The sequence below is a fragment of the Lycorma delicatula genome, chromosome 7 (genome assembly GCF_047948215.1).
Source record: "Lycorma delicatula isolate Av1 chromosome 7, ASM4794821v1, whole genome shotgun sequence".
NCBI lineage: Eukaryota > Metazoa > Arthropoda > Insecta > Hemiptera > Fulgoridae > Lycorma > Lycorma delicatula.
Genome location: NC_134461.1, coordinates 34339218 through 34363840, shown reverse-complemented (window position 1 = coordinate 34363840; position 24623 = coordinate 34339218). Strand labels below are relative to the sequence as shown.

Below are 24623 nucleotides of genomic sequence, written 5' to 3'. Positions count from 1 at the left end.
AATATGAAAGTGAAATTATTTTTCTTTCTTTACTGCATCTTTAAATATATTTATATCTGAGAATTTTTCCAAACAATTTATACTTTAATTCAATAATTTCCAAATAGTGAAATTTCGGTACTTTTTTGCAATCTTTGCCTTAGTTAAATAACAGCGTATTTTAAAAATAGTTTTTATATTATTATTGACTGGGATTGCCTGAACGACAACAATTGTTTTTACTCTTGTTTATTTTTTAAATGTAAACTTAACGGTTTAACAAATACGTATATATTTATTGATTCATATTTATTACTTTTTCTACATTTTTATTTATTTATTCAGGTTTTTTATTTAAATTTTATAAACTAATTTTTTACTTTCCCGTCTAGACAGCGCTGTAACAGAGCTACAGCTGTAGAAGGAAAAGTATTGTGATCGGTTCAATTTAGGCATATGCGGTTTTCACCGGATTTTCACGTTTTGACATCTACAGAACCCAAAAAACCGGATGGAAATTTTCCGGATATCAATGTTCGTATGCAAGTGTGTTCGGTGTTGGCATCTAAATCACTTTACATCTCCAGAACTAATGGGCCGATTTTGACCAAACTTGGTCAGATTACTTCTATGTATGGAGAGCATTGATGCCATTAAATTTTTAACTTAAAAGATAAAGGAGGTGAGGCTGTAGAGCTAGATCACCCTCATTATATCCAGATTTTGCCTAATTAAAGTCATATTTTTCTTAGGCACATTTGTTAACAATTACAAAAATATCAATATTTGAAAGAAATTTTTTTTTGCAAACTCGCTACCCCATCAATAAATTCCTCTAAATTACAGTTATGTTTTGATGTCACAGGTGAGCGATAGAATTAAATAAAAGAATAATATTTAAAGTGTAAAAAAGTAAATCGGTTTGGCTGGGTCTCGAACTCGATCACCCAGTTGATTCGGTACGTAGTACGTTAAGCCACGCGACTACACCAGTCTGCCGACCGTACAAGCAAAATTTGTTCTATATAAGTTGCAAGATTACATTAGCTTAGTTACTGCCGACCTTCGCTGCTAGTACCGCCACACCCTCGCGAATTAAATACGGTATATTTATTATAAAAATAAAATCCGCGTGACAGGAAAGTCCTAAAAACTGTGTTGTAAGCTTTTTTACATACAACTTCATGAGTTTCTATTGATGATGAATTTTTTTATAGCCGAAATAGCCACTTAGTTTTAATTTTTTTTTTATAACCAATTTTTTCATATTTATCAGTCTATTTCAATAACTCTAGCATAGCTTTTACTTTAAATTTACTAATAATTATTTATTATTTTTAAAACATACGGTCATATATTTCTATTAAATGAATAAGTCCAATTACACCTCAAAATATAACTTTTCCTTGATTATAGATCAATGTTTATAAGTATTTATCTGAGCAAAGGCAGACGTACATTTTAAAAATATTACTGACATCAGTTACTTAAAGTGTAAAAATTAATTAACGAAAATACTAGGACGTAATAGTAAAATAGTTATATCGATTCTCCGCATTTCGCTTAAGCGTATTAAATAGAAAATTTATCACGGCTCACAGAAACGACAAAAATTTGTGATGAATTTATCCATAATTTAATAATTAAAGAAATGAATGGCGAAAGCGGAAAAAAAATATTTAATAAACTTAAACTATCTGAAGTTGAAATTTGCTCCTCAGACGTAGAAAATATCAGCTGTTCGAAACGACAAAAATTTGTGATGAATTTATCCATAATTTAATAATTAAAGAAATGAACGGCGAAAGCGGAAAAAAATATTTAATAAACTTAAACTATCTGAAGTTGAAATTTGCTCCTCAGACGTAGAAAATATCAGCTGTTCGAAAAGTATTTCCATTGGTATAACCTTTTCTGTTTATTTTAAAATGTCGGCTCCGTTTAAAATAACAGCGTGTTATGATAAAACTTTTATTTTCTAAAGGTATAAAAGCGCACAAAATTCACACGCGGAAGTTAAAATAGTACAGTAAAAAGTCTATCAAGTGTGCCAATAGTTTAAATGATACAGAACAAATATCGCCGATTTTCATCGTAGTGAAAGACAGGTGGAAGTTCCGTTTGACGCTTTGCAAGAGAGCAGTAATGATTTTATTCGCAAGGACAGACGAATAACAGTTTGGAAAACTATTGAAATTTATAGCGCGAGTATTGGCAGTACCATTTCATTACCCGTGATAAGCCGAATTACCGTAAAATGTGTTTGAGATGGATTCCGAGACAGTCCACACAAAATTATGAAGACATCCGAATTTATATTTGTACGGAATTTAAACAACAGATTTAGCGGAAGAACATTTGTCAACGGCTATTCTTTTTTAGACTGCAAAGTAACTCGTAATATAACTTGGATTGATCATTTTGAGCCGGAATCCAAACGTCAGAGTACTAAAAAGAAAAATCCGAATTTACCTGCCAGGAAATGTTTCGAAAGCTACTATGCGTCAGCCGGTAAAGTTGATTCTGAGTTTTGGGAATTTAAAGGCTCAATTTACTGCACTTATTTGGAAGAACAATATAGAATCAGCAGTGCGTAAATGCTAAAAATAAAGTTAATTCTGCAGTAAGAAAGTAACGTCCCAGTTTTATCTCAAAAGGCGTAATTTTTCTGCATAATTAATTTTCGCCCCCATATCGCTCAAAAAAATGTAAGAAACTACTCAAAAATCGGGTCGAGAGATGTTGACAAATCTACTTTACAGTCCCGATCAAGTACTATCAGATTTTTTTTTGTTTGATCCTGTAGCATCAGCTTCGGTAATTATAAGCAGATCAAGAATGCGGAATAAGAAAAGTTCAGTCGTAAAGGTAAACAATACTTTTCTACTGCCATCAGAAATCTCAGAGAAAGATAAGACAATTCCCTAAATGCAGTCGAGGATTATATTAAAGCACAGTCTCATTCTCTTTGAACAAATAATCATTTTTCATCTGCAGTCTCTTTTCTCTTCAGTTATTGAACGACTCTCGTATAACCATAAATATACAATGTGCTTAAAAACCGTATTTGGATTAACAGAATAAATAATAAAATGTCAATACATGTAATATTTTTTTAGAATTATTACATAATAAATTAATAAAATGTCCGCATAAAAAAACTACAGTTCAACGGTGCTTAATTTAAATTTCTATGTACACAAAAACAAATACATAATTAGTTTTTACTAATTCCCTTCTCTTTCACCCTTCCAGCGTATTTTTGGACAGATTTGGAAATCAAAGAGCCCTTTCTTCTTTCTGCCATCTTCTGATAGCTACTGAAAAAACAACTAAACCACTTTCATATACCTTCCACCGACTAAACTAGAAAAGAGAACGAACAAGGAACGTTCCATACACACGATGAGTAAGAAAAAAAATTCCTTACACTAGCACGCCTGGGTCGGCAATGCGGGAGCGACAGTGATCTCTCTCCTTCGTAGCCTCACGTGCAGCTTCGTATGTTCGCCTACATAACACCCCAACACCACACCGCTAGAAATGAGAAGCGCGCAGTTTTTTAATGTACACAAAACAAAAGCTGTTGCTATTTTTTGTTTGGAAAAGAGACAACAAAAATTAACGAAAACAAAATATTATCCAAAACAATCAAACATCTGGAAAATTATATTCACATTCTTTAATTTTTTGTTTTTAATTAATTAAATTTTGATCATGAATTATACGTAAAAAATTATTAAGAACAGGAATTTTTTTTAAAAATTAAACATATTTTCATAGCTCTTATTAAAAAAAATGTATAGTTATTTATGTATGGTTATTTATTATTAATAAAAATCACAATATTTATTTTTCAAAAGCCAAATTAAAAACTTAACCTGTAAAAGAAGATTAAATTATGGGTTAACTGAAATTCGATGATTCACCCTAAATTTACTAAGGATTTAAGCTTATCTTCTCTGTTATGCTTATCCACCCAATTAAGTTTGCTTAAAGAACAGGAATGCAAGTGTGAATATTAGTGCATGTCTATGTAAGAGTATGTGTTTGCACGTTCGCGTACATATACGTGAAGTTCTTCAACCGCTGTTATAAATCTGAAGTAAATTGTTAACTAATATAGCGCATCTTTATAGTGTAGCTTGATTTTATGTGGTAATCCTATGAAATAATTTTAAAATAATCCTTTAAAAAAAGTTTAAATTGAAAGTTAAAAGTTAAATTTGGTTTAAAAAAAAAAAATATTAGATAAGATTATAATAAATACCTTTCCCATATTAAAAATGCAATTATTTTTAATGTAATATACTTTTATGAATATAAAAAATAAGAACATAAGATAAAAAATAAGGAATTAATTATATTATAATTAAGCTTACATAAATTTAAAAAAAAAGTATTCAAATCCTCGCTCTTTTCTTTAAACCTTATTCACGTTAAAACTTTTACATTAAAAACTTCGGTATTCATAAAAAAAAAATTAAAAATTAAAAACAATATATATTACGTACTTTACGTCAATAAAATATTTTTAAAAATTCAGACTTGCCAAGATTAAAATAGAATTCGAAGATTAAAACATTTATTTTAAGATGAATGCTTTTTTCTAAAAAATACATATATGTAATAAAATATTTAAGATATATTAAAAATATATTATATTTAAGATGTATAAAAATTTTTAAATTAATCTTAAATACGTAAGATTTATCTTTAGAGGTTTAATTTAATAAAATGTAATAAAAAATACAATCTTGTTTTATAAAATATAATTTTATTACAAAATCTAAAGACAGGATTATTTTAGTATTTTATTTTTTTTAAAGTAGATAGAGTTTTAATTATTAAATAGGTCAAATCAAATCGAGTTTTCAATGTTACGTACATTTAAAAAATATTACACTCAGATTTCAGTGCCGGTCTAATGTCCAACAAAGCGTACAATCAATCAAGATTACTCAATCGGATTTAAGTTGTTTTATTATTATTGTTTTTTTACTTTTTATATTAAGCCCAGCAATTTAAAAACAAAAATAAAACTAAACTTAAATTTTCCATTGGTATAAAGATTTTAAAGCATTTAAATTTTGTTTGTAGTTGCATCCACGATAAGTCATTAATATTTAAATTATATTTACTATAATGTAAATTAAAATTGAAAAAAAAATAGAATCAAGTAAAATAAATATAAATATAAGTGAAATTATTATAAATAAATATTAAAAATATTATTTAGTATTATACGTATTTCTAAATGTTACAATTACACAACTGATATAAAAAAAATTATCCAATATCAATAATGTTATCGATTTCCAAAGCAAATATCCTTTACCCGTAGGTTATAACTTAACAATTTCCGTGAACAATATTAGCTAACTCTAAAATTAATACATTTTGAAACTTTCTTTAACAAGAAAACAGGAAGTGTTGTACCCCAACGATAAATAAATTTAATTAACATAAAGTTTACATCAATTCCTTTAAACCGGTATACCCGAAATATATTTATTCCAGACTTAATTAAAATGTTTAAAGAATTCTGTTATAATATAATATAAAAAATTAAAATAAATCTGATTGTATGCAATATCTTCTTTTGAAAAAAAATGTACATATTTGTAATAAAGAATGAAAGTCGGAAACCATTTAATTTCACTTTTTAATTAAAAAACAGAAATTAAATAAAACTAAGATTTAATTTTACGTTGTTTTTTTTTTTTAATATAAAAAAATGTTTACTTGCATCCAATTATAAATGTATATCTAATAAAATTTTGTATTAATTAACTAATTTATTTGAATTCCGGTGAAGCTTGACATTTTTCACACGCTAAAGAAAAATATTATTATAATAATAAAAAATAAATAAAAGAATAATATTTAGAAGTTGCATCTTAATGGATCAAAGTTACTAAACAATCATCGGTCAGAAACTGACTGATCATTCATTATTCGCTATCAGGTATATAAACAAACAACAGCATTACAGAGATCTCTAAGATATATCCAGTACAAAAATTAAAAGATACTTATAGACTTGCTAGCCGAACCTGTAATGAAACATTCGTAAACCAAATTCGCGTAGCGCCGAACGAACAGTTTTTGAACCGCTCGTACCGATCCTTTTGAAGTTGATTTTTAAGGTGAACCCAAAACAATTCTCAGTCCTAGTTTGAACAGCGTCATGACAAATTCGTAGAGCCTACTTGTTGTGTGTAATTTAATTGAAATTATTTATTTATATTTTTATTAATTATGTCGCAGTAGATAGAACAAGAATTATTGAAGTTCGTAAAAATTTATAAAAACAATCTAGTTAGGGGAACCGAAACAACATAAAAGCCATTTCTTTTTTTTTAATTGAAAGAGGACGCGTTGAAGGAGGGCTGCAAATCCTGTTTTCCTCAGTTGATCCTCAAAATCAATAGTCAGTATTCTTGTAAATCTTTTTTAATTAACGTTACATACATTGTTACTTAATGTCCGATTCATTTCCCCGCTAGCCCGTTTTTTGGACCGTTCAGTTCACTACCAACGTCGTGGTTGTATCTTTATTTTTTCTTTTAAATTAACCATTATTTAAACCGTACCACTCATAAAAATCAAAGTTTTTTCTCGAGAAATGAATTTTTGCTACCTTCGTGTCGGGTTTATTAACTGACATTCAATTAACTACTTCACCCATAAACAATTCAGGAAATGGGTGAGAATTTTCTTTAAGGATAGCCCATTCTTCTTTGAAATTTTAGAATCTAGAGGAAAACCACTTTGATTTCCAGTGAAATTATCCGGATTTATGCCTATTACTACTTGGAGAGGACCTTGAAATAACACTTTAAGTCTCATTTTGTAATCTTTCTTCTAGATTGTTCCCTTCTCATTACTTTATCTTATTCTATATCCTTTCTTTCTAGTGGGTTCGAGGATGAGTTTTGAGTTAAAGTTCATAATTGTAAGATCTGTACTAAGAATGTAGAGATTTTACACACTTTGGAATTATTGCGCACTTTAACGGTATAATGGAGAACTTCTACTGGTAAACCTAATATCAGGACACGAGAAGTAGCGTACTGATTGGTAGAACTAACTAACCAATCAACGTAAGAAATGCAGTGATTCGTCTAATAAGTCTACGCTGTGATTAGATAAAACTTATTTTTACTCGACTGCCCAAAAGGGTATGTAATGTATTTAGGATGTACATATGATTGTTCCATCGTAAAAACTGAACGGTTGAACCAATTTAGATGTATGACCCCGTGTTGGAATCCTTACATTACCGGGATTATCATAAGCTATAAATATGTATTAATAAAGTCTGCTAAATGAGCATACTTCACTTCGAAAATGATGGACCAAAACTCCTTTAACCACAAACCTTTCTTGTTGGGTCTTGTCGCTAAATTATTTACATATACAGAGTTTTTCTAAAATGGTGGGTTAGCTATACTTTTTCGGATTGTACTTGTAAAAGTAAACTAAAAAAATCCTTAGGAAAATTGGTAATTCTCCCCTTCTCCACCATTTTGTTATTTTTATATAAAACTTTACATCTCAAGTTCGGATTGAGGAATCACATTGATATTTGTTCAGGGTCTTTATAAAAAAGTTTTAAAATTAGAAAAAATCTGGAATTTAACATCTTCATAAATTATAAAATGTCGGCCATCTTTATTTTTCAATCCGTTATACCTCCATAAATATAAGTTTTATTAAAATGTATATTTTGGCTAAAATATAAAACCTTTTATTTTGAATAAAGTGACATTTTATTTTTTTAAATCGGTTAACAAATAGCCGAGTTATGGCAGAAAATTGATTGATGTAATTTTGTGTCTGTTTTCATGTCCACCACTTTACGTTCAATTCGATTAAATATTAATTCTTTTTATTTATTTTTAGGTTTAGTATTGTAAATTAGTATCAAATTAAGTATTAATTTTCTCACAATAATAGACCTAATAATTAAAATAATAAAACTACCTGTGATAATATTACGTTAATTGTTGTAGAACATTAGGTACACTTTTTTTTATAATAAATAGTTAACAATTGTTAAAAGTTATGAGATGTTCAAAGTGTCCACCATTAGAAAATACACGTTTCCAGTCTTTTTCTGAGAGATTGTCTTAACAATTCAAAAATTCCGGGAGTATTCCTAATTTCTTGAAATCCGTTTTGGATCCTTTGTTAAAGATCCTTAATGTTGAGTTTTGGAATTAAATAACATTACGTTTCAAATGGCCCCACACGTAGAAGTCAAGAGGGTTTAAGTCAGGTGATCGAGGAGGCCAGGGCACTAGCCCTCGCGGCCTATCCATTTTTCATGAAAAGTTTCATGCAGGAAATCTGATACCGATTGACTGAAATGTGCTGGAGCTCCACCGTGGTGAAACCACATATTTCTTCTTAGTTGTAGAGGTAGGTCTTCGAAAAAATGTGGAATATTTTTCAGTCAAACGAGCAAGATAATTTTTTCCATTTAAATGATTTGTTAGAATGACAGGACTCAAAATATATTCATTAAAAATATTTGCCCATATTTTCTGGGAAAATCTTTGTTGATGGCTACTTTGGAAGGTACCATGAGGATTCTCGTCGCTTCAGATACGTTGGTTGTAGTAGTTTTAAACACTATTCCTGTTGAAACAAGCTTAATCTTTATATTGTTAACATGATCCAGCAGTAATAGTCGCTGTGTAAAATTTTTCATAAGTGAAAAATTAATATCAATTGTTTTATTATTATGAAATATTAAATTTTATTGTGAGAAAATTATTACTTAATTTGTTGCTAATTTACAATACTAGAATTAACAATAAATAAAAACAATTAATATTTAATCGAATTGAACGTAAAATGCAGGACATGAAAACAGACACAAAATTACAACATGAATTTTCTGCCACAACTCGGCTATTTGTTAAACGATTTTCAAAAATAAAATGTCTTTTTGTTCAAAATAAAAGGCTTAATATTTCACCGTAACATACATTTTGATAAAACTTATATTTATGGAGATATAATGGATTGTAAAATAAACATTGCCGCCATTTAGTAATTTTCAAAGGTATTTAAATCCTGATTTTATTCTAATTTTAAAACTTTATTACAAAGACGCTTACCAAATATTAATGTGATTTGTCGATCCGAACTTGCTATATAAATTTTTATGTAAAAATAACAAAATGGCGGATAGTGGGAGAACGAAAGAGAAATTGCCATTTTTCCTAAGGATATTTTTTTGTTTAATTTTACAATTAGAATCCGAAAAAGTATAGCCAGCCCACGATGTCACCCTCTGTATGTATATGTTTAAATAAATTTAAATAATTTGAAAAAAAAAGTTATGCTATATACAAATTTGTCACCCACACGCTGTTTAATCATCATATATTATTTATTATCTTACATTAAAGAACAATGTTTTTTTTTGCAAGTCATGTTTTTTAATATTTATCTTTTTTAATTGTAGTAACTTGTTCCCCCCAAAAAATAATATAAAACTATAATTAAAATGTATTAATACTATTTTTTACAACAGAAATATTTTAAATAATCAGGAAAGTAATGTATATCTATTATTTATAACCATAAAGAATCCATTATGATTACAAATTACAATATGGCCATATTTAAAGTTCAAATTTTGTATGGTAATATTTGGAATAATTTTTGAAATAGGTCGTTGTCAATGTAAAAATAAGTTCGAATGTTTATTTACGAATTGTTATTGTATATATAAAACTTACAATGTTTAACATACAATTAAAATGTTTATGTTAATAAAGATACTCAATTTCGTTCGTTATCGGAGTAATTTAAATTAAATTAATTGTATATCACAAACGCATCATTAATTATATTAGTAACAATAAAACAGAAAACAAACATTTCACATCTAATTTTATCAGCATGAATAATAAATAATTAACAGTATTTCATGGTAATTTAATATAAACAAGAACTTTATGTACGACTTGATTATGATGATAATATAATTCAAGAAATTGTATCACTACAGAAATTTGACCCCTTGCAAACTAACAAAAAAAATTCTTATATACGTTGACACACAAAGTCATCTTTAGTGTAAGAAAAGTTCAAGTTAAGGAAAAAATTAAAATAAGAATAGTAAAGTTAGTATAAAATTGAAAGTTGTTACCATTCTATTATGTTAGTTTTATTAATATAACCAACTGAATATTTGTTTGTGTTTATACTGCTAATTTTCTAAAGGTAGAAAAATTAAAAAGTTTGTAATTTAATATACTAAATCTTTTTTTTTTAATTTTTTCCTTTTACTTTCCCTTCTAGATAGTGCTATAGCTCTAGAAGGAAAAGTATTGTAATCGGCCCAATTTGGGCAAATGCGGTTTTCACCTATCTTGACGTTTTGACACCTAAGGAACTCAAAAAACCGTATGAAAATTTTCCGAAACAGTTAATGTTCGTATGTAGGTGTGTGTATTCGGTCTTGGCCTCTAAATCACCCTATACATCTTCAGAACTGCTGGACCGATTTTGATCAAACTTAGTCAGATTACTTTTATATACAGGGCATTGATGCCGTTAAATTTTCAACTTAAAAGGTCAAGGGGATGAGAGTAGATTATTACGTATTACACCAGAAATATATAATATATATAGTTGTATATATGTAGTAACTCGGCCTGGTCTCGAACTTGATCGCCGGTTGATTCGGTACCTCGTGCGTTAAGCCTCTCGCGGCCACAACAGTCCGCCAACCGTACAAGCGAAATTTGTTCTATATAAATTGTGAAATTATATTAGTTTAGTTTAAATGGAAAAGGTAGGATTATGACTCACCACTTTAAATTACATTGAATAACAAAACCTTTGAGTAAAAAAAATTCGGGATAAGACAACCCTAACAAAAATGGCAGCCATTTTAATATATTTCACAACTGGTTTACGGTTTGAATCCCGGAGAGGCGTGGCATCTTTTCATACGTTACCAATTTCCATCGGGCTAATGACCATAGCTGTTGAAGCCCGCTCTTTCATTATAAAAATAATTCATTTGATGAAGGGAGTGAAATCGGATCCAAATTTATTTCTTGAATACATTGATATTTTTTGCAGATGTATTATAAGTGTACCACACAATTAATTTATTAGTATTTATAAACCTTAAAGGTGTTTAAATACTATGAATTCCCCAGCAAGGCTAGGGAATGCATGCAACCCTTTAACGGTTTTTAAATTCTGTTTCCTGAAGTCTGATATTTATTTGGAAATTGTCATGTAACCATTTGTTTCGAGAAGAACCGTTAGATTACTATTCCTTTAAAATTGCTGCATTTATTAGAGTTCTTAAAAATATAAAATTAACTCAAAAAAAAAGATATAATAATTTAAATAATAAAAAAATATAAATAAAATGATTTAGCTTTTTTCTAAGCTCGATTTAAAAAAAATATATAAAAATAATGTTTTTTTTTTCAATTAGCTATAATTGTTTTTAAATAACTAAAGGTTAATCGCCCAATTATAGCTATAACAAAAATAGAAACATAGCTAAGTTGAATACCCAGGTGATTTTAGAGAGAATATTTTAAAAGATAAAAAGAATGAAAAAAGGCATTAGATGATAATATTGACAATCGTATTTTTGTAAACTGACAGGTAAGGGATAATAAATCTCTAAAAACCAAATCCAAGATTTTCCTCCAATGCTTCAAACTACCACAATAGTTTCCCTAACATTTTAAAAAATTACTATATCAATTCACTCACGCACATTAAAATTTTATTATAAAAGATACGATAAATTGTAATTTTTTTAAGAAAGAAGTACGAGTATTTCGACGACTAGCCCCTGAAAATGTAAATATCTAGAATTAATTATTTAACAGTTAAATTGTTTAATATTTTGTATAAATTGAAATACATATTTTTACCGCAACCACTTAACGACGCCGCTAAATATTATTTATTGTACTTATTAGTTCACTGTTTTTAATTTAATTTTTTTTTTGTTTTTCCTTTATAATAAACTTAGTAGTAGACATTACCTCTTTTTTTAACTTTCTTTTTTGGTGTAATTATTAATGTATTTTGCTCTGTTTCTGTATTTTTTCTTTTTATCATTGTTGTATTAATTTCATTATATTTTATCATTAATGTATTTGAACCCCATTGAATGGGCACTTGCTGATAAGGCTTAGGACCTTGGCGAGACCCAAATATGTATAATGTGGAATAAAGGTTTTCTGTTCTGTTCTTATTAAAAATATATTTTTATAAATAAATTTGAAGGTACAAATTTAGATAACAGCACGACGAATACTGAATACAGACTTTTGGCTTTTTATTTTTTATAAAAACCAAATTTTTTGAAAGAGGCAAATTTAAAATAAAAAAATATCACAGTATCCTCACTCCATTGGGAAATCTACGGAGAACCGTACGAATAGAATTATTTAAGATTGCACGTAACAGATTTTTAGATCTTTCCCCCTAAGAATCCATCATTGAATCAATGTGAATCATACCGATAAACATTACAAAAACTTTATTCAGTAATAAAAAAGCCCTTTAAAATAGAAAAAGTATTTATTTGTTGCATTTTAAAAAAATTAGGGTTCAAATACAGAGATAGAAGAACAATTGCTAACATGTACAGGAACCAAACAGCAACACTAATAATTGAAGAACATAAGAAAGAAGCCCTAATAAGAAAGGGAGTCCGACAAGGATGTTCCCTATCTCCGTTACTTTTTAATCTTTACATGGAACTAGCAGTTAATGATGTTAAAGAACAATTTAGATTCGGAGTAACAGTACAAGGTGAAAAGATAAAGATGCTACGATTTGCTGATGATATAGTAATTCTAGCAGATAGTAAAAAGGATTTAGAAGAAACAATGAACGGCATAGATGAATACCTACGCAAGAACTATCGCATGAAAATAAACAAGAAGAAAACAAAAGTAATGAAATGTAGTAGAAATAACAAAGATGGACCACTGAATGTGAAAATAGGAGGAGAAAAGATTATGGAGGTAGAAGAATTTTGTTATTTGGGATGTAGAATTACTAAAGATGGACGAAGCAGGAGCGATATAAAATACCGAATAGCACAAGCGAAACGAGCCTTCAGTAAGAAATATAATTTGTTTACATCAAAAATTAATTTAAATGTCAGGAAAACATTTTTGAAAGTATATGTTTGGAGTGTCGCTTTATATGGAAGTGAAACTTGGACAATCGGAGTATCTGAGAAGAAAAGATTAGAAGCTTTTGAAATGCGGTGCTATAGGAGAATGTTAAAAATCAGATGGGTGGATAAAGTGACAAATGAAGAGGTATTGCGACAAATAGATGAAGAAAGAAGCATTTGGAAAAATATAGTTAAAAGAAGAGACAGACTTATAGGCCACATACTAAGGCATCCTGGAATAGTCGCTTTAATATTGGAAGGACAGGTAGAAGGGAAAAATTGTGTAGGCAGGCCACGTTTGGAGTATGTAAAGCAAATTTTTGGGGATGTAGGATGTAGAGGGTATACTGAAATGAAACGACTAGCACTAGATAGGGAATCTTGGAGAGCTGCATCAAACCAGTCAAATGACTGAAGACAAAAAAAAAATTTTATTTGTTGAAAATGAATTGTTAAAATCAACAAAAAAAAAATACTGTCTACACAATTATACATATATGAAAATAAAATTTAATAAAAATAAATATTAATCCTTTTTACTTCCTTTTACGAAGTAAAGGAAAGTATTGTGATCGCGAAAAAATTCAGTTTTCAAATTTCAACGGAAATATCCATCTCTGAATCCATTTTGACTAATTTCGGCCTTGACGTCTGTACGTAGTATGTAACTCGCGTCTCAAAAAGGTTTAGCCGTAATATGCTGAAATTTTGAATTTAGGACTGTTGTATCATTTAGTTGTGCACCTTCCCTTTTAAGAGAAGGCAAATCGGTTCGAATCAGACATCATCTTCTTTTTTTAAACTTTTTTTTAATTTAAATATATTGATTTATTAATAATTATTAACCCGTGATTGTAAAAAAATTTTACAATAAATAATTATTCAAATTATTATTTGAATATTATATATAATATAATAATTTTAATTTAAAATTATAATAATTTAAAAAATTATTATTACATAATCATATATTATTTTAATTAAAATTCATAGCAAATTAATAGAACAAACTAATGATATGATAGTTCAAAATAATCTGTAATCATTTATCCCAGTTTCATTTAAAGGCAAGCTAAAATAGTTTTTTTCTTAATTATTTACTCTGGCATTATTATGATAAAGTACCATTATTTTAATAATAACTATTTTATTTAAAATTAATATTTTTTTTTTTTTTTTTGTTTAGGTTGATCCATCAGGATTTAAATTACCAAAAATTAAAAACAAAATGAACTGCGCATGGTTTTTAATATTAGCATCAGCAGTAGCATTGCTGGGACCGGTTTCCTGTTTGCCCCCACCTCCACAATGCACACCTGGCATGATCGAAGAAATTCCACCGAGGATGCGAAAAGTTTGTGCCGCACTTTCAACAATTTATGAACTGTCAAGCGCTATGGAAAATTACCTTGATGACAAAGGTCCAGTCTCCTATCAAAGTAAGTTGATTTATTATTATTCAAATGTATTATTTTATTTTATTATTATTATTATTAATATATTATTTTATAAAATAAAATACATTTAGACCGCAAATACTCTTGACGGCACCTTTTTTAATTAACCACGTTTTTTCAAACGGGGTTGATAAGGTCGGAAAAGTACACCTTACCTCCACGTGGGGCGGTTGGATAAGTTATAACAGAAATAATATAACTGAATTAAGCATAGCAATCTTCTTACATTAAACTGTGAGTAATCGGAATCTTGGGTAGTCGGAAGACCGACCACGCAAAGTAAAATATAATAAAAGAAACAATAAAATATAATAAAAGTTATAATAAAATTAACAAAGTTAATAATTATGGAAAGTACTTTCTGTAAGAGACTTATCTCAAGAGGGATCCAATCCTCCATTGCTGGTGACATATTAATGCAAAGCGTACGTTCGGATTTTGGGGGTATACAGCATGATATATTAAAAGTTGAGTCGGTCAACTCGGAAAATGTGTTTACACACAACAACAGCATAAAACTAATAATATCGAATAAAATTAAATTCAGAAAGATTAACTACATCGCTGCTCTGAAGTTTAATCGCTGCTGAAAGTCGCAAAGCTTAAAACTACAACAAACTTTCTTGAGAAGAAACATATAATGATCAGTGCAGTCCAGGAAAATAGATTCACAGACAACGATCCCTTTGAATTAAATAAGTATAGAATATACAAGAGTAAATTTATTAGCAAGGTACTTTCAGTAACATCGAATTTTGGAAGTGGATTTATAGTCAATACTACAATCATCGACTCTATAATGAATTTTGATCCAATAGATGAAAGAATATCAGCCATGATTTTTATGTCTATCAATAAAATTTACACCGTGCTAAGAGTTCATGAATCAACGAATGATAAAAATTAGAAGAATAACGAAAGAAAAGAAATAGAAAAATATTGGGGAAAAGTAGATAATTACCTGACAAAATTTCCAGAAAACCAAACCATAGTTCTTGCTGGAGATTTTAATGGCAAAGAGGAAAAATATATAACGTACATCGGTAAATATTCAGCACGTAACAAAACGACCAAAAATGGACAAAGATTAATTCAGTTATGCGTGAATCATGATCTGAAAGTTAAATCCACAGCATTCACAAGAAAAACTGAGAAGGTTTAATGTAACATGCGGAGATAAACAATTTGATCATAACCATATGTAAGAAATCCTCACAGAAATTATGAATGTGCGTGTGATAAAATCAGCAAATACGAATTCAGATCATACATCTGTTGCCAAATCAAAATTAGACCTAACATTAGACAAAAACTTAACATTAAACTAAAATCTCAAGGTATAACATTGACAAACTGAAGTCAGATTTATGGGTGCATTCTCTACAGAATTTAGAATCAACACAGGATTAAGACAGGGTGATGGTCCCTCACCATTGCTTTTTAATTGTATCCTGGAGAAGGTAAAAAAGGAGTGAAGAAAATCAGACAGCAAAGGGTTAGAATTAGCAGCTGGTCAAAACAAGATCTATATAGATTGTCTAGTATTTGCTGACGTTATTGCTTTGGATACGGATACAATAGAATATGCCAAAATAAAATTAGAAAGTTTAATTACACAAGCGAGGAAAATAGGATTATAAATTTCATATCCCAAAACTGTTGGTTAGAATGTCTAACCAACAATAACAGAACGAAATAACCAAATGCGAATTGATAACAACAAAATTAAGATGACAGAAGGTTTCAAGTATCATGATGAGTGGATCGCAATAAACAATAATGAAAGGAAAGCATTCAAGCGAAGAGTGGAGAAAATGAGGAGAGCAATGAAACTCACCAAAGGTATTTACTACAAAAATCACTATCATATACAATTAAACAGAAACACTATCAGAAGAAAAGAGGCGCTGTATGGTATAGAAAGTTAAAAATGTCAGATAAACTGGAACTGGAGAAAACTCAACTGTTATAAGAGGCATCCTTGGACGCAGGGAGTACAAGAAAGGAAAAATCAACAGACCACGAAAGAACGAAGAAATATACTCGAGGACGGTAAACATATTTTACATAATGAAAAAACGAAGATTGGCTTATTTTTTAGACATTTGAATGAATGATAGCAGAATTACTAGACAGATTTATAATCTATTATCAGATTACAAGACTGCCACAGAGTAGCTGAACAATACACAGGACTTCAAACAACTAAAACTGAGCATGCAAGACGTTAAAGATATATCACTTTTCCGGAAGAAACTTAAAACACTAAAAATGTTATTTTTAGTGTTTTAAGTTTCTAAACTAATATAGGTTTGAAGCAGGGATTCAAAGCTTTATATTCATTCGTCCTCTACATTTCTTTTTTTTTATAATAGAAATTGATATATTCAGCGCTGTATTTACCCGATTTACTTTCTATTTTTAAGTAACTAGTAAATTTTGTGTTTTTACTTCCTTGTTATTTATAGAGTTTTTCCTTGAAGAAAAGAAAAAATTATAGGACATGTTGTAAAAATGGAAATAAAGAAAAAAAAGGTTCATATAAACACAGGCCTAGACATTTATTTAAATAGATTTTAAAATCCTTTTTGAAAGATGAAAGCATCAAAAAATGTCCATAATAAATATTTTTATTATTATAAATAAGTAACTTTTCAACTTTTCCTATAATGATGAAATAAAACCGTTTTATTTTAATTGTTTTAAAAACTTTTATCAGCAACTTTTTATAAGTACTTAATAAGACTCTTGAAAAAATAATAAGAGACTGCCTGAATGGATTTTCTTGTTTTAATAAAAAAAAAACTTTTTCTTATAATTTTTATTAATAAAAAATATTAAATTTCCTTTAACTTCTCATATATATATATATATATATATATATATATATAAAACACCTTAACGCAACAAAATTGTATTAAGATTATTTTGAGCATATAATTCAAGTTATAAATCTAACCACTTTCCTTCTGAGTTACCCCGATAGAGATTATACAAATCGTACTAAGGGAAATGTTAAATAAATTTAATTTCAGGAACTGAATTCCATATTTAACTTTACACCAAACACAACAAAATAGAAAGCAATAGTATACTATTACTCAGTATTATAGATTTCAAACTTTCATAAGAAGTACATCATGTAATCTTTTTGATAAAATAATCAATAAACTACCCATATTGACAAAAGTTCTCGTTTGCGTTTGTTTAATAATATATCATTTACCATCACTGACAGACCGGTCTAATGGGCAACCATAACAATTCCTGAATTATCCTCCTTTATTGAAATTTTTTTTAAAAATTGTCCGTATCGGCAAGTTTAAATTTTAGAAATGTAACAAAACTCGTGTAAGCTTCCTCATCCGTTGCATTAGAATTAAATCCCTAAAATTCAATGTAATATGTTTAGAATTTTTCAAATTTAAGTTCTCTATTTAATAAACAGGGAGACCCACAAAGAAACGGAGAAACTTTAAGGATATGTTCTACTGATAAAAGTAATGAAAAAATACACATAAATATAAGTCTGGAAACGCTCTGTTTTCGAGTTACGGCTAGCGAAATATTTCGCCCGGATTTCCGTTCTTCTAATAAAAAGAAGCCTTACTGTAATTTTTTTGAGATCCAAATTAAGGAGTATAGTTGGTGGTTTCTTATATAATCTGAGTTGAAAAATGGGATAAAATAGGTCCCAGAACTGTAACTTTAGTAGTTTTTAAGATATCCGACTTAAAACACAAAATTCGAAAAATAAGCTTTTTTTAAGTTGGAAGAATAGCTATGTTAAATGACTAACAAATTTGGAAGATTTAGTAAAAAAATTCTTGTAGAGAAATTAATTATGAGAAGATTAAATTAAATACAGCCAATATAAAGTAAATAAAAACTATTATATTATTTCAGTAAAAGAAATAAAACCTCCTATAATCTTATAAATATAGGTTTGAAGCGAGGGTTCAAAGATTTATATTAATTTGCCCCCTACATATCTTTTATTATTTTTTTTAATAAAAATTGATATATTCAGCGCTGTATTTAACCGATTTACTTTCTATTTTTAAATAGTTAGTAAATTTTGTGTTTTTACTTCCTTATACGAAGTAAAGGAAGTGTTGTAATCGCGAAAAATTTCGGTTTTCTGATTTCAACAGAAATATCAATTTTCAACATCCCTGAATTCATTTTGACTAGTTTCGGTGTGACGTTCGTACGTAGGAACGAGGAAGCGATTGATAGATTATACAAGCTGGTGTGTAATATTTATGAAAAAGGGGAAGTTCCGTCAGACTTCAAAAAAAGTGTTATAGTCATGATACCAAAGAAAGCAGGGGCAGATAAATGTGAAGAATACGAAACAATTAGTTTAACTAGTCATGCATCAAAAATCTTAACTAGAATTTTATACAGAAGAATTGAGAGTGGAAGAAATGTTAGGAGCAGACCAATTTGGTTTCAGGAAAAGTATAGGGACAAAGGAAGCAATTTTAGGCCTCAGATTAATAGTAGAAGGAAGATTAAAGAAAAACAAACCAACATACTTGGCGTTTATAGACCTAGAAAAGGCATTCGATAACGTAGACTGGAATAAAATGTTTAGCATTTTAAAAAAATTAGGGTTCAAATACAGAGATAGAAGAACAATTGCTAACATGTACAGGAACCAAACAGCAACAGTAATAATCGAAGAACATAAGAAAGAAGCCGTAATAAGAAAGGGAGTCCGACAAGGGTGTTCCCTATCTCCGTTACTTTTTAATCTTTACATGGAACTAGCAGTTAATGATGTTAAAGAACAATTTAGATTCGGAGTAACAGTAAAGGTGAAAAGATAAAGATGCTACGATTTGCTGATGATATAGTAATTCTAGCCGACAGTAAAAAGAATTTAGAAGAAACAATGAATGGCATAGATGAAGTCCTACGCAAGAACTATCGCATGAAAATAAACAAGAACAAAACAAAAGTAATGAAATGTAGTAGAAATAACAAAGATGGACCGCTGAATGTGAAAATAGGAGGAGAAAAGATTATGGAGGTAGAAGAATTTTGTTATTTGGGAAGTAGAATTACTAAAAATGGACGAAGCAGGAGCGATATAAAATACCGAATAGCACAAGCGAAACGAGCCTTCAGTCAGAAATATAATTTGTTTACATCAAAAATTAATTTAAATGTCAGGAAAACACTTTTGAAAGTATATGTTTGGAGTGTCGCTTTATACGGAAGTGAAGCTTGGACAATCGGAGTATCTGAGAAGAAAAGATTAGAAGCTTTTGAAATGTAGTGCTATAGGAGAATGTTAAAAATCAGATGGGTGGATAAAGTGACAAATGAAGAGGTATTGCGGCAAATAGATGAAGAAAGAAGCATTTGGAAAAATATAGTTAAAAGAAGAGACAGACTTATAGGCCACATACTAAGGCATCCTGGAATAGTCGCTTTAATATTGGAGGGACAGCTAGAAGGAAAAAATATGCAGGCAGGCAACGTTTGGAATATGTAAAACAAATTGTTAGGGATATAGGATGTAGGGGGTATACCGAAATGAAACGACTAGTACTAGATAGGGAATCTTGGAGAGCTGCATCAGACCAGTCAAATGACTGAAGACAAAAAAAGACATTAAAAAAATACGCAATAAATAAAAAGATACCTTTTTCGGTTTTGGGGGTAGGGGACATTTTGGGGAAATTTTTAAAAAATGGTAAAATAAACATGCATGCATGTAATGAGTTTAATGAAAAGTGGGTGGGTTACGTTTACAAAATTTTGAGAAAATTGATCCCAAAGAAACTACCTACCGCACCGCGTGGGGATATTGATCCCAAACTTTTACCAACAAATCGCCTCATATACTGGATTCTTTGTACAAAATTCATCAAATTTGGTTTATCCAAGAAAAGGTTATTAAGCTTCAAATACATCAACACGGACATACATGCGTACATAAGTACCTAATTCCCCACTTCTTTTGTTTTTTGGGTCCCTGTTTATAAAACGTTGAGAAGTGTAAAAACCTATTCTCTGTTTTTTGCATAAGGAAATTAAAAAAAATCTGATGTGGGCACTACCTGACGTCCTTGTACCCCTATTAAATTTTATATACACATTTTTTTTTATTTTTTTTTTAAATGAAAAGTACATAAAATTTTATTTCATTAATAACTTCTGATATTTTTTCATATGTATATTTTTAATGTTATTGAATTATTTATTTACTGTAATTTTTTTTTTTTTTTACAAAAAGAGGTTAATAATTATTAATAAATCAATATATTTAAATTAAAACAAAAAATCTTTTTTAAAAAGTAGGAGATGAAGTTGGACCAAGATCCAAATATTTCATTAATTAAACTTTTATTTGGCTATAACTCTGGAACCAATAAAAATAAGTATCACTTATGATATATCGTTGAAAAGCTGTAAATGAGGGCTTTATTCTGCAGTTAAGAAAATGTCCAAAATCCAGATTTCTTTTGGATTTTGGGCTTTTTGGAAGCTTTTGGTTCAGTCGAATGCAATCAAAAGTATATTATTTTTTAATAGTATACCGGATGATTCAAAAAATTTTTCTTGGAGTTTTATTAAAGGTCGTTATTATTAAAGGTACCACCTTTACCTTCTGATCTTGTACAACTAGGACATCGAATTAACGCCGCAGTTCCAGAGGTATCGCCCGACTTGATGGCTACAGCCTGGAATAAAATCAACTTCAGATGGGATTATGTTGTATTACACATAGAAGTCATATAGAACCAAAATTAATGTTGGGTGACAAACATGATGTATTTTTTCTATTAAATGATACCTTAACCGAATCTACAAATTATCTCAATAAATTTTTATATGGTTTTAATGTTGCGAAATCCTTTTTGAAACACCCGGTATTTAGAAAATAATTTTTCGTGAAGAAAATTCAATCTAATCTACTTCATCTTTGTCAAGAAAAGACGAAAGATATTTGGGTTTATATTTACGTAAAATCTATATATGTTTACGTTTACCGTACTCCTATGCACTCCAGATAAAAGGAAGGACAAAGTTAAAAAAGTAATAACATGCGAAATGAAACTCACTACTATATAAACACTGTACTGTTGTTGATAGTGAAAATTGTTTACAATTTATCTTACGAGAAATATGGTATGTAAACAATACAAAATAACCGTAATATTTTTAACTTTCTTTTTACGTGGTAACGTATTTGTTTAAAATAACGACACCTACAAGTTCACATCTAGTGTTATACAACTTGTAATAACGTCATTTATTTTTCACTTTCATCCCATTACAAATATCGATTACTTTATATCAAAAGAAATACACTTGTAATTTTTTTTTATGAAATATTTAACTGTATAAAAATTTTATTAAATAGCTTACGCATGTGAATAAATTTGTCATCTTCAGGTACTACCTCAAATAAAAAAATTAAATAAATTGTGTAACAGAAAAGTTATATGTTATGATTTCATTCCTAATCAAATGAATTATCCAACGATTCCCTTAAGTAGAATTTCTTATATATTATCCTAAAAGATCTGATAACAAAGTTTTAATACTTTTCTGACATTGGTTATTCATTTTTATATAGCGGGAAAATACAAGTGTTATTTTTTGGCGTAGGGATAATTTATGATAAAATTCTATTGTAAAATTATCATTATATGAAAAAGATTTTAAAATATAAAAAAATGTTTTTTTTCTTCTCCCTCAGCTCTAAAATCGCCTTCCAAGATTTTATTTTAATTTATTATCTACACTACTAAATTAAATGGAAGAAATTAAAAAAGTTCAACAATAAAATCTACAACCAAATAAAAATTACCTAAGTGGTGGAGGGATGAATTATGATGAAATTTTATTGTAATATTAATGCTAAAAGTTTATTATTTAAATTATTAATAATATAAAAAGTTTAAATCAAAAAAGTCTAGAAAAATTCAGAAAATCTATAATTTTACTTTGATCGGCTTCACACCGCTAATATTGCTCCAAGTGTATTTTTTTGGGGATGGTCGCTTGCATTACTACTTTGCCTCGGAAGAAATTAAGAAAAAAGATCGGTTAAAAAATATACAATAAATAAATAATAGCTTTTTTCGATTTTTAGTTATGGAGTAATTTTGGGGTAATTTTTTTTTTAATAGTAAGATAAGCATGCATGTATGTACTGAGCTTAATATAAAGTCGGATAAGTACAAAGTATTGAGAAAATTGACCCCCAAAACCACTCTCTACAGATACTGACACCAAAATATTATCAACAAATTGCTTCATAAACACAAACCTCTGTACAAAATTTCATCAAAATTGGTTTAACCAGTCAAAACTTATTAAGCTCCAATAAATGGTGGTTCAATAAGTGGTTCGTACAAAAAAAAATTAAATCTTGATTACTCTACTTTTGGACAGTAAACTTCAGATTTCAAAAATCATCAAATTAAAAAAAAAATCAGTAAGAAGAAAAGTTTTAAAAATTGTAAAGTTTCTCTTCGTGTTTGATCGAGAACATGGGGGGAAACGAATTTTTTCAGTAAACTGCATTAAGATCAATTAAAAGCTTTAGACTTTAGCTTTTATTCTTTTTTTGTATGTCTCTCTACGATTTTTCTGAACTGAAATATTCCATTTTAAAAATAAATGGCCACTTTTGTCTTTAATTGTGCATATCTTCCGATATAACCAATGTAATGATAAAAATAAATGTGGAATATTCGGCATTTTATATCGCTCCTGCTTCGTCCATCTTTAGTAATTTTACTTCCCAAATAACAGAATTCTTCTAGCTCCATAATCTTTTTCTTCCTATTTTTATATTCAGTGGTTCATCTACATTATTTCTTCATTTCATTACTTTCGTTTTGTTCTTGTTTATTTTCATGCAGTAACTTTTGCGTAGGACTTCATCCATGCAATTCACTGTTTCTTCTAAATCTTTTTTACTCTCGGCAAGAATTACAATATCATCAGCGAACTGTAATATCTTTATCTTTTCTCCTTGCACTGTTACTCCGGATCTAAATTGCTCAGCCTGTAAATATCGAATAGAATGGTCCACAGTTGGAACAATTTAGTCTCTGAGTAACTTGGTAATATAATTTCAAATTATACTCCAAAAATGTTTCAACAGTAACCATTACATCCGAAAAAAAATGTTTGGTGTGAATTATGAGCTGGTAGCATCATTGAACCGTACCTTGTTTTTTATTTTTTAATGAATAAGGAGTTGCTGTTACAGTGAATAGTGAACACTGTATTTGGAAATCAGAAAAATTTTGATTTGAATGAGATGTGATTTCAAAAGAATGGTGCCACATGCCACACAGCTGTAGAAACAATTCAGTCATTCGTCTAAAGTTTGGTGATTCTATAATTTCACGAAATGGTATTATCAATTGGCCACCAAAATCGTGTAATTTAACTTCCTTAGTTTTCTAGATTTATAGTAAATTACAATTTATAGCAATAAATCACGAAACTGATTTGTTCAAAAGTCGCACAAATTTTTTTGATAGATTTGGCTATGTCAATCAATAGCCCAAGTGAATGATATTGTATTTCTAACATAATGTAAAGTTATACGCTTCACAATAAAAAAATTATAATAATTGGTTGATATTAGACATATTTTTTATTTTATTGCAATTTTACTTTTTGCGCTGAAACTGAAAGACCCTATAAATTATTATAACAGAAAGTTGTATTGATTATCTTTCATTTAGTGAAGGGAAGAGAATTTAAGGAAGTGAAGAGAGAGATAAAACTCTCAGAATTTATCTAATAAAACATAAATTGTTAAAGTTAATATTTACGAAACTATTAATGATTAAAAATCTAAACAGCCCCAACCATGTTAAAGGAAATAATTAAAAAAATTATTTATTAAGTAGAAAATGTTTTTCGGTACATATATAACCAATTTCAATAAATTATCACAATCTGTATTTGAAAAATCAATATTTATTGAAAAAAAATCATAAAATGACCGA

General features: G+C 28.8%; 1 protein-coding gene across 1 annotated transcript in view; it reads left to right on the top strand.

The window, feature by feature from the left end:
- Ms (neuropeptide receptor myosuppressin) overlaps nucleotides 1-24623 on the top strand; it is a 193463-nt gene that overhangs the window by 141233 nt on the left and 27607 nt on the right. Inside the window, exon 2 of the mRNA XM_075370756.1 lies at nucleotides 14358-14610. Within this exon, the coding sequence (XP_075226871.1) occupies nucleotides 14358-14610 (253 nt within the window). The remainder of the gene's footprint in view (nucleotides 1-14357; nucleotides 14611-24623) is intronic.